The sequence below is a fragment of the Malaclemys terrapin genome, chromosome 1 (assembly GCF_027887155.1).
Source record: "Malaclemys terrapin pileata isolate rMalTer1 chromosome 1, rMalTer1.hap1, whole genome shotgun sequence".
NCBI lineage: Eukaryota > Metazoa > Chordata > Testudines > Emydidae > Malaclemys > Malaclemys terrapin.
In genome coordinates, this window is record NC_071505.1 from 148,658,840 (window position 1) to 148,671,730 (window position 12,891).

Sequence of the window (12,891 nt, forward strand, 5' to 3'; positions counted from 1 at the left end):
TACACTTTAAAAGATCCTCTGGCACTTCTGGTAAGAACAAGGGTTAGCTCAGGTACGCGAGTCCAAAATGTCCCCTCCTTCCACAACTTGTGCAATATGTTGTGTGCTAACTAGTTGCTACTGTAATTTGTGAAAGGTTTCCGGATCTTTCAAGCATGTCAAATACAACATTTGAATGTAAATGTAAAATAGTAACCGCTTCCTTTGTCCAAATTACTTCATATGAACTATGGAGGAAATGGCCAAGTGCAGCGGCGATGATCAAGGGCATTTGCTGGGGCCTGAAAAGTACGAGAGGTTGGTGGGTTCATTAATCCCAACTGGTAACCAGTCCCCAGCAGGTGGCCGGGGTAGAAATCACAGTTGCCATTGAAACTGTTAGTGTTCTGTACTTCTGAAGTTTATATCATTGTCTTTCCCCTTTCAGGTGAAGCAGCAAAGTCGGAGGAGAAAAAACAAGGAGTGCGAATGAGCCTCCAAGACAGTAACGAAAGCCAAGCTGAGGAAGGTGTGTGTGGCTGTCAAATTTTGGCCAGAATTGAGGCACAGAAGTGAGGGAATGAGCAGCCAGAGAGAGAAGCCCAGGGTTGTAGATATAGAAACAGGGTCCTTATGAAGGGATAAGAGGGGATGAAACTATCACTGTTGCGAAGCGGAGTGGGAGGGAGGGTTTGGGCTAGATCCACAAAGGGGCTTAGGTGCCTGTAACTAGGGTTTAGGCACCAATGTCCTGGTTTTAGCTGCCACTGCCTCTGAGCATGCCAAGCTCTACTCAGAACGGGTGTGGGAAGGAAGTGGCAGTGTCCATCCTCGGAAGCTTTAGCCCAGTGGTTAGGGTACTTACCCAGAACGTAGGAGACCCTGGGTCAATGCCTGCCTCTACCTGCTATCTATAGGGCACCTAAGCCATCTGACAGTAGAAGAGGGGTTCCTGGCCGTGGGTTGCAAGCAGGGAGAGGCCGCCTCCCTGCTGCCTGGATGTAGGTGCCAAATCCATGAGAAGGGTGTGGCTTAGGATACACCCTTCTCTCCCCATCTCCCATTGGCTAGCTTAAGCCTCCCCCCTCCACCTGGCATGCTGGTTTTTGTGAATCCCATTCTTGGATTCTCCCCGTTCATTGTGTACGATGCCAGGGTGCCTAACTCAGCCTCTGTTGATTCAATTGTTGTTTCAGTGATTTTTCTAGGCCCCTAAAAGTTAATGGTTTCACAGCTGCATGTTGCCACCCCTTCATCCCTTTGTGGCTCCAGTCCTTGCAGACGGAAAAAGGGGAGGAGAGGGGGTTTCCATTGCTGGGAGAGAAGTGGCCTGTTGCTCAGCAAGGGAATGAGGGGAAGGGAGCATGAAGGTCAGTGATGGTGAAGCTGGGTGGGGGGACTAGGAGAGGAGGTTTGAAGGCAAGTTTCTTGCAAAACAAGAAACAAGACAATTCTACGGGAGGTGCCTATCGTACAGTGCTGCACTTTCTTTGATTTCTTCAGGCTGTCCCTGCTCCCCTCTCTGCTCTGGTGTGTTCACGTGGTTACTTGCTGATGTGCTTCTGCTCTGTGTGTACAGGGCATTTCTGGAACATTACTGTTCATTAGCCTGTCCACTAAAGCAGTGGTTCTTCTTCGAGTGATTGCTCATGTGTATTCCACGGTAGGTGTGCGTGCTCGCCACGTGCACCTGTGCTGGAAGTTTTTCCCATAGGAGTACCCATAGGGGGGAGTGTCCCCTGCCCGGGGAGTGTCCCCTGCCCCTGGAGTGGTGCCTGCCGGGCACGGTATAAGGGGAGCTGTGCACTCCCCGCACCCTCAGTTCCTTCTTACCGCCAGTGAAGGTGCTTTGGAACTGCCCTGCCCCAACTTCACTGAAGCTCGTCACCAGAACTGGTCGTTTGTTTAGTACCTGTAGTTAGTTAGCTGAGTAGTTAGTTTAGTTAGTCAGTGAGCCCGGGCCAGGGCATGCCCCGAGCCCCAGGATTTAAGTCATGCGTTTCTTGTCAGTGTTGTATGCTAAGAAGCGACCTGCACACAGACTGTTTGCGCTGTTTGGGAGAAACAGCGAAAGGTGCAAAATTGGCAAATCGTTTAAGCCCCAGTCCAAAAGGGAAAGATACTTGAGGCTCCAGGCCATTCTGCTGGAGTCGGCGCTGACCCCGGCACGCCACTCCGAGCCAGTACCGTACACTGCGGTGTCGGTACGCGGTGATCAGCCGGTGCCATCAACCTGTCGGCACCGCTCCCCGTCCACGGGACACGCCAAGAAGAGTCCCTCCTCGCAACGGCACTGAGGGAAGTCTGGGAAAGAGGCTAGGCCCATGTTCGGCAGTCCTCGATCCCCATCGGGCCCCAGGCCTCCGACTCACATAGAGTGGAGTAGCCCGGCCCCTTCGTAACAGGCCTGTCCGGAAGTCTGGATGCCTTCTACAACTGAAGTCGCCCAGGACGTCATGTCCATGCCGGTGCCCGGAGTCCTGCCGATGTCAGGAGAGTATTTGATTAGGAATCTTTAAAACAGGGAACCCAAATGCCATTGTTAGCTGCTCTGTAGACTAGAACTACACTTTAAAAGATCCTCTGGCACTTCTGGTAAGAACAAGGGTTAGCTCAGGTACGTGAGTCCAAAATGTCCCCTCCTTCCACAACTTGTGCAGTATGTTGTGTGCTAACTAGTAACAGGCCTGTCCGGATTCCTTCTACACCTGAAGCCCTCCAGGCGGTCCAGGACGTCATGTCCATGCCGGTGCCTGGATCTCCACCGATGTTGCCCCTGGCTCGGTACTGGTCTTGGTGGAGGGAACGTTTCCGACACCGATCATCGCCCAGTGTTCGCTCGGGGCAGAGTACATGTGGATCGCCCCCAACAGTGGCTAGACTGTCGGCTGGGTTCCGGCCGGCCGGGACTTGCTTCATCAGTCCTCCTCAGAGAGCGGATATCGACGAGACCACAGCGGACGTCATCGTCAGTCCTCATCCAGGAGAGGGTACCATGGTCATGGCACGGTTGTCGATGCCGTTCCTGCTCGGACTCCAGCTCCGAGTCTCCGCTGAGACATGGCAGCCCCAGGCGTTGATCGCTGGTGTCTCGCTGTCATGGGTATGCCAGTCAAGGCCGTTTGCGGAGCAGCTATTACTGTCGGTACTGGTCCTCCACGTGGAGATCGCAGTCCCGTGACCTTCGCAGATCCCGGCACCGCCGCACCTCTCGGTCGAGTGACAGCAGCAGATCCTACACCAGCCAGGTCTCCGTTCGTAGCCGCCCTTCGACGAGCCAAACTGGCGAACCTGGACAGCCGGCCCTGCCGGTGCCACAGCAAGTGCAGTGGCACTGAGTGTAGTGGCCGGCTCAGTGGTACCAGGGGGCACCATGGCCTCCGACGCAGCCCCCGGTGGGAGCTCACTCGGTGGCCGGAGCTTCTGGACCTACGGGGCCTAAACCAGCACATGGAGAAGCTCAGATTCCGCATGGTCTCCCTGGCCTCCATCGTCCCCTCCCTGGATCCCGGGGAGTGGTATGCTGCCCTCTATCTACAGAACACGTACTTCCACATGCACATATTCGAGGGGCACAGGCGCTTCCTCCAGTTTGTGGTGGGACACAATCATTACCAATTTACTGTCCTCCAGTTTGGACTGCCCTCTGTCCCCAAGGTGTTTACAAAATGCATGTCGGTGGTAGCAGCCTACTACAGACGGCGGGGGGTCCAGATATTTCCTTATCCGGACGATTGGTTAGTCAAGGGCACCTCCTGGTCGCAGGTGAGGGATCATGTGGCGCTCCTCCTGTCCATGTGCACCGCCTTGGGCCTGCTGGTAAACAACACCAAGTCCACGTTAGTCGTGGTCCAATGCATAGAGTTTATTGGGGTGCTCCTGGACGCAGAGTCGGCCAGGGTCTCTCTCCCGCCAGACAGGTTCGAGACCCTAAAGGGTCTCATCGACTCAGTTATGAGGTTCCCGGTTACAACAGCCAGGGTTTGCCTGCAGCTCTTCGGTCATACGTCAGCATGCACATACGTGGTCCGTCATGCCAGACTCAGGATGAGGCTCCTCCAGCTCTGGCTGGCCGCGAATTTCTCCCAAGCCAGGGACGGGATGGACAAGGTCCTCACAGTGCCAGACTTGGTGATCACCTCCCTGAGGTGGTGGTCCACCCCAAGCAAGATGCTCCAAGGGGTCCAGTTCAGGACAAGGCCCTGTCATTGGAGGTGGTGTCCAATGCGTCGGAACTGGGTTGGGGAGCCCACGTGGGGAGCGTTCAGACCCAAGGTCTGTGGTCAGCTCAAGACCTGACCCTACACATAAATGTCAAAGAACTCAGGGCGGTGCGGCTGGCGTGTATGGCCTTCCGCTCATGTCTGGAGGGCAAGGTAGTCAAGGTCCTCATGGACAACACAGCCTCCATGTTCTATATCAACAGGCAAGGCAAGGCCCGATCCTCTGCCACGAAGTCCTCAGGCTGTGGGACTTCTGTATAGCCCACAATATCCACCTGAAGGCCTTCCATTTACTGGGCACCCGGAACGAGAAGGCGGATCACCTAAGCAGGGACTTCTCCTCGCAACACAAGTGGTCCCTCCACCCGGAAGTGGCCCACCAGCTCTTCCAAAGATGGGGAACTCCCCAGGTGGACCTGTTCACGACTCGACAGAACCGGTTCTGCTCCCGGGGGCCTGGGGAGGGGCACTATCTCCGATGCCTTTCTCCTGTCCTGGTCAGGCAGGCTTCTCTACGCCTTTTCCCCCATTCCCTCTAATCAGCAGGGTCCTGGAAAAGATAAAGTTGGACAAGGCCCAGGTCCTCCTGATTGCCCCGGCGTGGCCCAGGCAGTACTGGCACGGGACCCTCAGGAGCCTGGTGGTAGCTCCGCCGTGGCTGTTACCGCTCCGCCCGGACCTGCTCTCACAGGACCAGGGCCGCCTCCTCTGTCCCAACCTAACTGCTCTCCATCTCATGGTGTGGCTGCTCAATGGTTAGGGGGAGAGGAGAGGGCGTTCTCAGAACAGGTTCAGTGCGTCCTCCTCGAAAGTAGACGTCCCTCCACTCGCCGCGCTTACTTGGCTAAGTGGTCACGATTTTCTAAGTGACGGACCAGGGAGTCTCCCCGGTGTGCGCCCCATCCAGCTTATCCTTGATTACCTCCTCCACCTGAGGGCCTGGCGCCCTCATTGGTCAAGGTGCACCTGGCAGCCATATCGCCTTCCATCACACGGTGTTCTCCCACGCTATGACTGGCCGGTTCCTTAAAGGTCTGGAACGCCTCTTCCCATATTCTAGACCCCCGGTTCCACAGTGGGACTTAAACCTGGTCTTAGCTCGTCTCATGGGGCCCCCGTTTGAACCATTGGCCATGTGCTCCTGGTCTCGCCTCTCATAGAAGGTGGCATATCTGGTTGTTATCATGTTGGCTAGACGAGTCTCGGAGCTCAGGGCTCTGAGCTCCGAACCCCTGTACTTGGTCTTTCACAAGGACAACATCCAGCTCCTCCTGCACCTCGCGTTCCTCCCTAAAGGTGGTCTCCGCATACCACATGGGTCAGGACATTTTTCTACAGGTCCTTGCCCCAAGCCTCACGCATCCAGTGAGGAGCGCCGCTTCCACATGCTCGACGTGCGGCGGGCTTTGGCTTTCTACCTCGAGTGGACTAAGCCATTCAGGAACTGTTTGTCGCCTCGGCTGAGCGCGCGAGGGGCCAGACGATCTCCACCTAGAAGCTTTCCAACCGGATCACTTCGTGCATCCGGTCCTGTTATGAGCTGGCAGGTGTCCCCCGCCGCTCATTGTGAGGGCACACAGAACTGGGAGCCGAGCCCCCCCATTAGTCGACTCTCCCAGGGCTTTCAGGCTTCTGGCCTGAGAGAACATGATTGAAGGACAGCCGAACGGCTGCACTCTGCAGTACCTAAATCAGGAGAATTCTCCTCGATTCAGAATGGGGGGTGGCGGGGTAGTACTCCTTTACACCACTGTAGCCCTGCTAAAGGGGGGCTGGTGCGAGTATCAGGATCTCACCCAGAGCCCTTGTCATGTAAAATGAGAGGATTTGATTAGGAATCTTTAAAACATGGAACCCAAAATGCCATTGTTAGCTGCTCTGTAGAATAGAACTACACTTTAAAAGATCACCTGGCAATTCTGGTAAGAACGGGTTAGCTCAGGTACAATAGGCCAAAATGTCCCCTCCTTCCACAACTCATGCAAGATGATGTGTGCTAACTAATTGCCACTCTCCACCGCAGAGGTGGCTACATTTCAGTACATGTGTAATTTGTGAAGGGTTTCCGGAACTTTCAGGCATGTCAAATACAACATTTGAATGTAAATGTAAAATAGTAACAGCTTCCTTTGTCCAAATTACTTCATATGAACTGTGAAGAAATGGCCAAGTGCAGCAGCAATGATCAAGGCCATTTCCTGGGGCCTGAAAAGTAGGAGAGATTAGTGGGTTCATTAATCCCAACTGGTAACCAGTCCCCAGCAGGTGGCCGAGGTAGAAATCATAGTTGCCATTGAAACTGTTAGTGTTCTGTACTTCTGAAGTTTATATCATTGTCTTTCCCCTTTCAGGTGAAGCAGCAAAGTCGGAGGAGATACAACAAGGTGTGCGAACGAGCCTCCAAGACAGTAACGAAAGCCAAGCTGAGAAAGGTGTGTGTGGCTGTCAAATTTTGGCCAGAAGTGGGGGAATGAGCAGCCAGGGAGAGAAGCCCAGGGTTGTAGAGATAGTAATAGGGTCCTTGTGAAGGGATGGGAGGGGATGAAACTATCACTGTTGCAAAGCGGAGTGGGAGGGAGGGTTTGGGCTAGATCCACAAAGGGGCTTAGGTGCCTGTAACTAGGGTTTAGCCACCAAAGTCCTGGTTTTAGCTGCCTCTGCCTCTGAGCATCCAAGCTCTACTCAGAATGGGTGTGGGGAGGAAGTGGCAGTGTCCGTCCTCATAAACTTTAGCCCAGTGGTTAAGGTACTCACTGGTTCACTGCCCGCCTCTGTCTGCCACCTATAGGGCACCTAAGCCCTCTGACACTAGAAGAGGGGTTCCTGTCTGTGGATTGCAAGCAGGGAGAGGCGGCCTCCCTGCTGCCTGGATGTAGGTGCCAAATTGGTTGAGAAGGGTGTGGCTTAGGATACAGCCCTCTCTCCCCATCTCCCATTGGCTAGGTTAAGCCTCCCCCCTCCACCTGGCATGCTGGTTTTTGTGGCTCCCGTTCTTGAATTCTCCCCACGCATTGTGTACGATGCCTGGGTGCCTAACTCAGCCTCTATTGAGCCCGTCGTTGTTTCAGTGATTTTTCTAGGCCCCTAAAAGTTAATGGTTGCACAGCTGCGTGTTGCCACCCCTCTGTCCCTTTGTGGCTCCAGTCCTTGCAGATCGGAGAAGGGGAGGAGAGGGGGTTTCCATTGCTGGGAGAGAAGTGGCCTGTTGCTCAGCAAGGGAATGAGGGGAAGGGAGCATGAAGGTCAGTGATGGTGAAGCTGGGTGTGGGGACTAGGAGAGGAGGTTTGAAGGCAAGTTGCAAAACAAGAAACAAGACAATTCTACGGGAGGTGCCTATCGTACAGTGCTGCACTTTCTTTGATTTCTTCAGCCTGTCTCTGCTCCCCTCTCTGCTCTGGTGTGTTCATGTGGTTACTTGCTGATGTGCTTCTGCTCTGGGTGTACAGGGCATTTCTGGAGCATTATTACTCTGCTCGTTACCCTGTCGCTTTCACCATCCGTTCCACAGATGGAGCTAAAGCAGTGGTTCCCAACCTTTCCAGATTACTGGACCCCGTTCAGGAGTCTGATTTGTCTTGTGTACCCCAAATGTCACGTTTGTGTTTGAGGGAATCTAGCCCCCTACTCTCAGGTATGGAGGCCCCAACAATGGATCCAGTACCTCCCCTCTTGATTTCACTATCCGTGAGGTGTACAGGGTACAGTTAGCAGGCAGCAGCCCAGCACCTGTCATGAGCTCAGGCTGGCTGAAATGCAAAGAGATGATGTGGTGTGTCTCTCTGCTGGACACTCACCTGCCCCCACAGATGCACTGGCAGCTGAATCTGAGCCATCATGTCAGCATAAAACATCTCTCTGCTTTAAGGCAACCGAGGACCTTCCAGCCTACTGCACTTCCCGGCTGCTTGATGGCTCCTTTAACTTCCTCCATCAGCGGTGGGCTCTTATCACTTGCTGAGGAGTTGAAGATACAGGGAGGGGACTAGGAACTGCTGAGCAGGGATAAAGCCTGCTGTGCCCTAGCCAGAATGCTTAGGGGGAAGGAGGGGAAAGCTGCTAGGTTTGTGCTGCCAGGCATGGAGATCGCCTCTGTCTTTAGAGAAGTTATTCTCTGTGGTGGTTGTCAGATCCAGAGTCGTGTGGAAGGTAATGGGCTTGATTCTTCGCTGTCTTGCCCCTTAGTGTAGTCATTTGCATCTGTGCAAAGTGCCTGTAAAACACAATCTATCAGAACGAATAGTACTTTACACCCACTGTGCACAGGTGTAAGTGGTAGCACAAGGTGCAGAGCAGCAGAGAATCGGGTCCCAGAGTAGACTGGCTGCGTAGGCTTTCTAGAGGCAGTAGATAGGAGACTGCAAAATTAATAAAATTATAATTTATTCTTATGTCAGGTCATTACAAATTTCCCAGTACCTTTACTGAATTTTGAGAGAGATGTACAATTATTTTTATACACATTATTCTTGGAGAATATGACAACTTCCATGTTTGTTTGTTTGTTTTGCTTATTTAATTATGTGAAATGTTCATGCTAAGGAGATTCCTAGGAAATCTGCTTTCTATGAACTAGTAACAGGATCCCAGAGTGTCAATGGAAAATAACATGGTGTTTTTTACCTCAAATGTGTTTACTCAGGCTTTGAAATGTCGCTTATAACTTCTATTTTGTTTTAACACACTATACTTTTTATACTATATTTTTGAAAGATGTATATAACTGTTGTGATTCATGCTTTGTACAGAATATTTGATAGAAATCTTTAATTTCAAGTTGTAAATGTACTACTAATGGTAGATGTTAAATCTAAGGACCTTTTGGTCAAAAAGGCAAACCACTCTAACAAGATTGTCTTATCAAAGACCAAGGCACATCCCTCTGGTATGAGCTACAGGTCTGACATAGAGATAAGACTATCCCAGGCGAACAAACTTTGTAGGATATTTATTTTAGAAAGAGTCCTGACTTTAAAAAAAAAAAAAAAAAAGTAAGGATGCTGTATTCAGAATACTTCAGAGAAGTAATGTTCAGGGATGTGTTACCAAGAGCCAAAAACTACATCATAAAGTGGGCTTTTTTTAAACAACCCCCCTTTGCATGTAAAAGCCTTGCTTCAAAGCCTCCATCTCACAAAGGATTCTAGAAAACTTCCTGTTAGTTTAATTTTTTTATAAATGCTCAAAGTCTTTATCCTTCAACTGTTAAGGAGAACATTTACAGTTGGAAAATGTTTTATAGAAGATCTTTGCTACTTCTAAATTCATGTATCCACTCATAGGTGAAAACCTTTGTTTATTCCTTAAATGCTTAAGATGATCAAAGCTCTTTTTGTAATGTTTATTGCAAATGTTTTGTAAAGCATCTAATGTAATTTCCTAATATTATTGCTATGTGAATGGAAAGATGTTTATGTACAATATAGCAGGGTCATCTAATGCTAGAGCTGGTTATTAAATAAGAAGCCATTTGGGTATAGAATAGTGATATTGGGGAACTAAATAGTATCTGGCGATACTTAAGCAACTCCTTATAGAAGTCAGAAGGACAAGAGTCCCCTCTTCAAGAATTGTTAAGAAGAGACAGTGTTTTATTGGATGACTGTTTAAATTTAAAGACTTCCTTTAAGAATATTTAAGTTTAAAAACGGTCACTTTGAGAGCAAAAAGACTGCTATATATGACATAAGGGTGTTTGGACTCATCTGAAGCAGAATTTCAACTCCTGTTGAACTCTGGTGGAACTAAAGGCATATGTCAGAAAACGGACTAAATCAGGGAAAGAGGTAAAACTCTAAACTTCAAAAATATACTGAGAATTTCCTTCCACAAAGGCAGTTACAATCCTGCTGTAACTGCTGCAGCAGATGCATGTATTTCCTGGGTGCCCTAGTTCAAAATTTCCTCTCCTTATTCCACTGTTGTACAACTAGCTGTATGCTGGTGGGTTGCTGTTATCCACCTCAGAGGTGGCTGGATTTCAGCAACTCTGCACAGAGATCGTTTGTGAAGCTCTTCGGTAACTATCAGGCATAGAAGTTGTAAAATGTGAAAATATTCTCAGTTCCTTTTAGCCAGATAATTTCACTGCTCTAGCCATAGATGACTCATGTCTCCCGATCCTGGGGGCAGGGTGGGGACACAAATCTAAAGGGGAGGACACGTGACTGCCCCACATGTCTCCTTTGCCCAGCGACCTCTGCCCTCTGCTGTCCTGTGCCCAGCCCGGGGCTGCCGCACTCTCCCCAGCCCACCAGAGTTACCTGCTGGGGAGAGGGGAGTCTGTCGTCCTACTGCGACCCTCTCTCCCGCCCCCTGGCATGTTCAGCCGCTCTCCCTGGCAGCCGGGCATGGGCGGGGCACGGAAGGGAGACACTTCTCACGCCAGTTGAAGCTGGCCACTCTGAGTCACTGACTCTGTGCAGTGCGGCCACTCCCTGAGAGCCTGGCTGGGGCGGCAGCCTGCACTACTCCCTCTCTTCCCAGCCCAGCTCAAAATTTCCCCTCCTTACTCCACTGTTGTACAACTGTCTGTATGCTGGTGGGTTGCTGTTGTCCACCCCAGAGGTGGCTGCGTTTCAGCAGCTCTGCACAGAGATAGTTTATGAAGCTCTTCGGCGACTATCAGGCATGGAAGTTGTAAAATGTGAAAATAGTCACAGGTCCTTTTAGCCAGATAATTTCATATGAACTGTCCAGAGAACATCCAAGTGAATCAGTGCTGGTTGGGGGCGTTTATTGGGGACTGAAACCACCTGGGAGAAGCTGATGGGTTCAATAATCCCGGATGATAAATAATGCACAGCAAATGGCCTGGCAGAAATTATTTATTCCTGTTTAAATGTATCGTGTTATGTATACCTGAAGATTATACAATTCTCTCTCCCCCTTGTAGAGGAGGAGAAGAACTCAGAAGAGACTTTATCAACGAGCCAGGCTGACAACTCCTCCAATGAAGAGAATCCAGGTGTGTGGCCATCACACTCTGCCAGAGTTAAGTGGGGGAAGCAAGGCACATGTGCTGCCTGGCAGTGACTAGGTGCTTGCCAGGGAGGAAGACGTGCATGGCCGTGAAGTGGCCAGTGGAGGGAAATGGTTGTAAAGTGTTGGGACGGGATGAGGTGCCCATTGCACACACAGGAGAGTAGGACAGAGACACTGTCACAGGAGCTGGGGGAAGGAGGGAGGGGTCTCTGGCTGGAGAGTCGCTTGTTGTTCACAGGGGAAATGAAGGGAGCCTGAAGGTTGCTGATGTAGCTGGAAGTGAGGACTTTGGGTGAGGACTGGAGACAGATTTTCTGCAAAAGGAGAATAAAGAGAATTCTCTGTGAGGCTCCTACAGAACAATTTTAGATCTTCTTTATTCTCCAGCCTGCCTCGGGTTGCCCTCTGCTGTGCATAATGACTTGGTTACTTGCTGATGTGCTCCTCCTCTGTGCACACAGGGCACTTGTAGAGCGCCACTTCCCTGCCCATCAGCCTCTGTTTTACCGTTCCATTTCTAATCATCAGCACGTCCATCCTCAAACACCATCCAAACATTACTGCATAAACCTCGTTATGCCCTTTCAGAGTGGGTGTTATCTCCTCCTTACACCTGGGAAAACTGAGGCACGGAGCAGTGAAATGGTTTGTCCAGAGCCACACAGGACCCGAGTCTCTACTCACATTGCTGTCAATCAGGAATCATCCTAGTGGTTCCATGTAAGCTACAAGGGTGAAAATGGGTAGAGAATCAGCCACAGAGTATCACCGAGAGAATAGAACCCAGGAGTCCTGATTCCCAGTCTTGTGCTCAGAATACTAGCCTACCCCTCTCCGTCTCAGTCATCTTATGACAATACCACACTTCCCAGACACCATGTTGGACTAGATGTATGATTGCTGCCCTGCAAATTTCAGGCAAAATGTTAAAATGAGGGTGACTAGAGCAGTGCTCGGTTAAGCCCTCTTATACCTATAACATCCTCAGCCAGGACAGACTCCTGTGCCCAGATCTTCAAAGGTATTTAGGCACCTATTTCAGTGGCAGTTGGGAGCATAAATACCTTTCAGGACGTGGGCCTTGGTGCTCTCTTGAAGGCTAAGTGGGGGGTTGGTGGTTGTGCTGTTCACACTGCAAGAGTCACAAGGGTTTTGAACAGCTGGCTGGGGGACACAGCAAGCCGCTAGGCCCCCGGCTGGAAGCTGCAGTAAGCAACAAGCCCTGGGAAAAGGGCTGAGGGGGAAGAGGAGCACTGCTACCTTTTGGAGTAGCAGTAAGGGGTGCATTTTAGCACGTTATGCTTCAGCTCTCCCATGACCCATCCTGCTCTGTACCAGGAAGACGCCAACTAGCCACTACCCCTCTGTTCCCCCAGTGCTCCTTGGATAGGTTAGGAAAGCATTTTACCCCCTAAATGATGACCATGAATGATGTGTGTAATAATTGGTGCTAACTCCAATTCGCTCGCATCTTATTTTTCAGACTATGAAAATATCTCAAAGGAGACTCAGAAGCCAGGTATGGAAAAGTACAGGAACGTTTTAGACCCCAGTATGATCACGTGTGGGGAAAGTACGTTGGGTTGCTAGAGTCGGTCCACAGTTAAAAGCTCCAAACATCCCTGAACGTTCAAGACCATACATGTGACATGTGCACATATCTCCTCAGGTTATAGTACTCACGGTTGGCGTGGCTTTCAGTGGTAA

The 12,891-nt window shown here is 50.7% G+C and overlaps 1 protein-coding gene across 3 annotated transcripts in view; it reads left to right on the plus strand.

The window, feature by feature from the left end:
• CD58 (CD58 molecule) overlaps positions 1-12,891 on the plus strand; it is an 88,274-nt gene that overhangs the window by 61,414 nt on the left and 13,969 nt on the right. For all 3 annotated transcript variants that reach the window (XM_054043277.1, XM_054043292.1, XM_054043285.1), the window contains 4 exons: positions 428-508; positions 6,554-6,634; positions 11,096-11,167; positions 12,668-12,703. In XM_054043277.1, the coding sequence (XP_053899252.1) occupies positions 428-508; positions 6,554-6,634; positions 11,096-11,167; positions 12,668-12,703 (270 nt within the window). The remainder of the gene's footprint in view (positions 1-427; positions 509-6,553; positions 6,635-11,095; positions 11,168-12,667; positions 12,704-12,891) is intronic.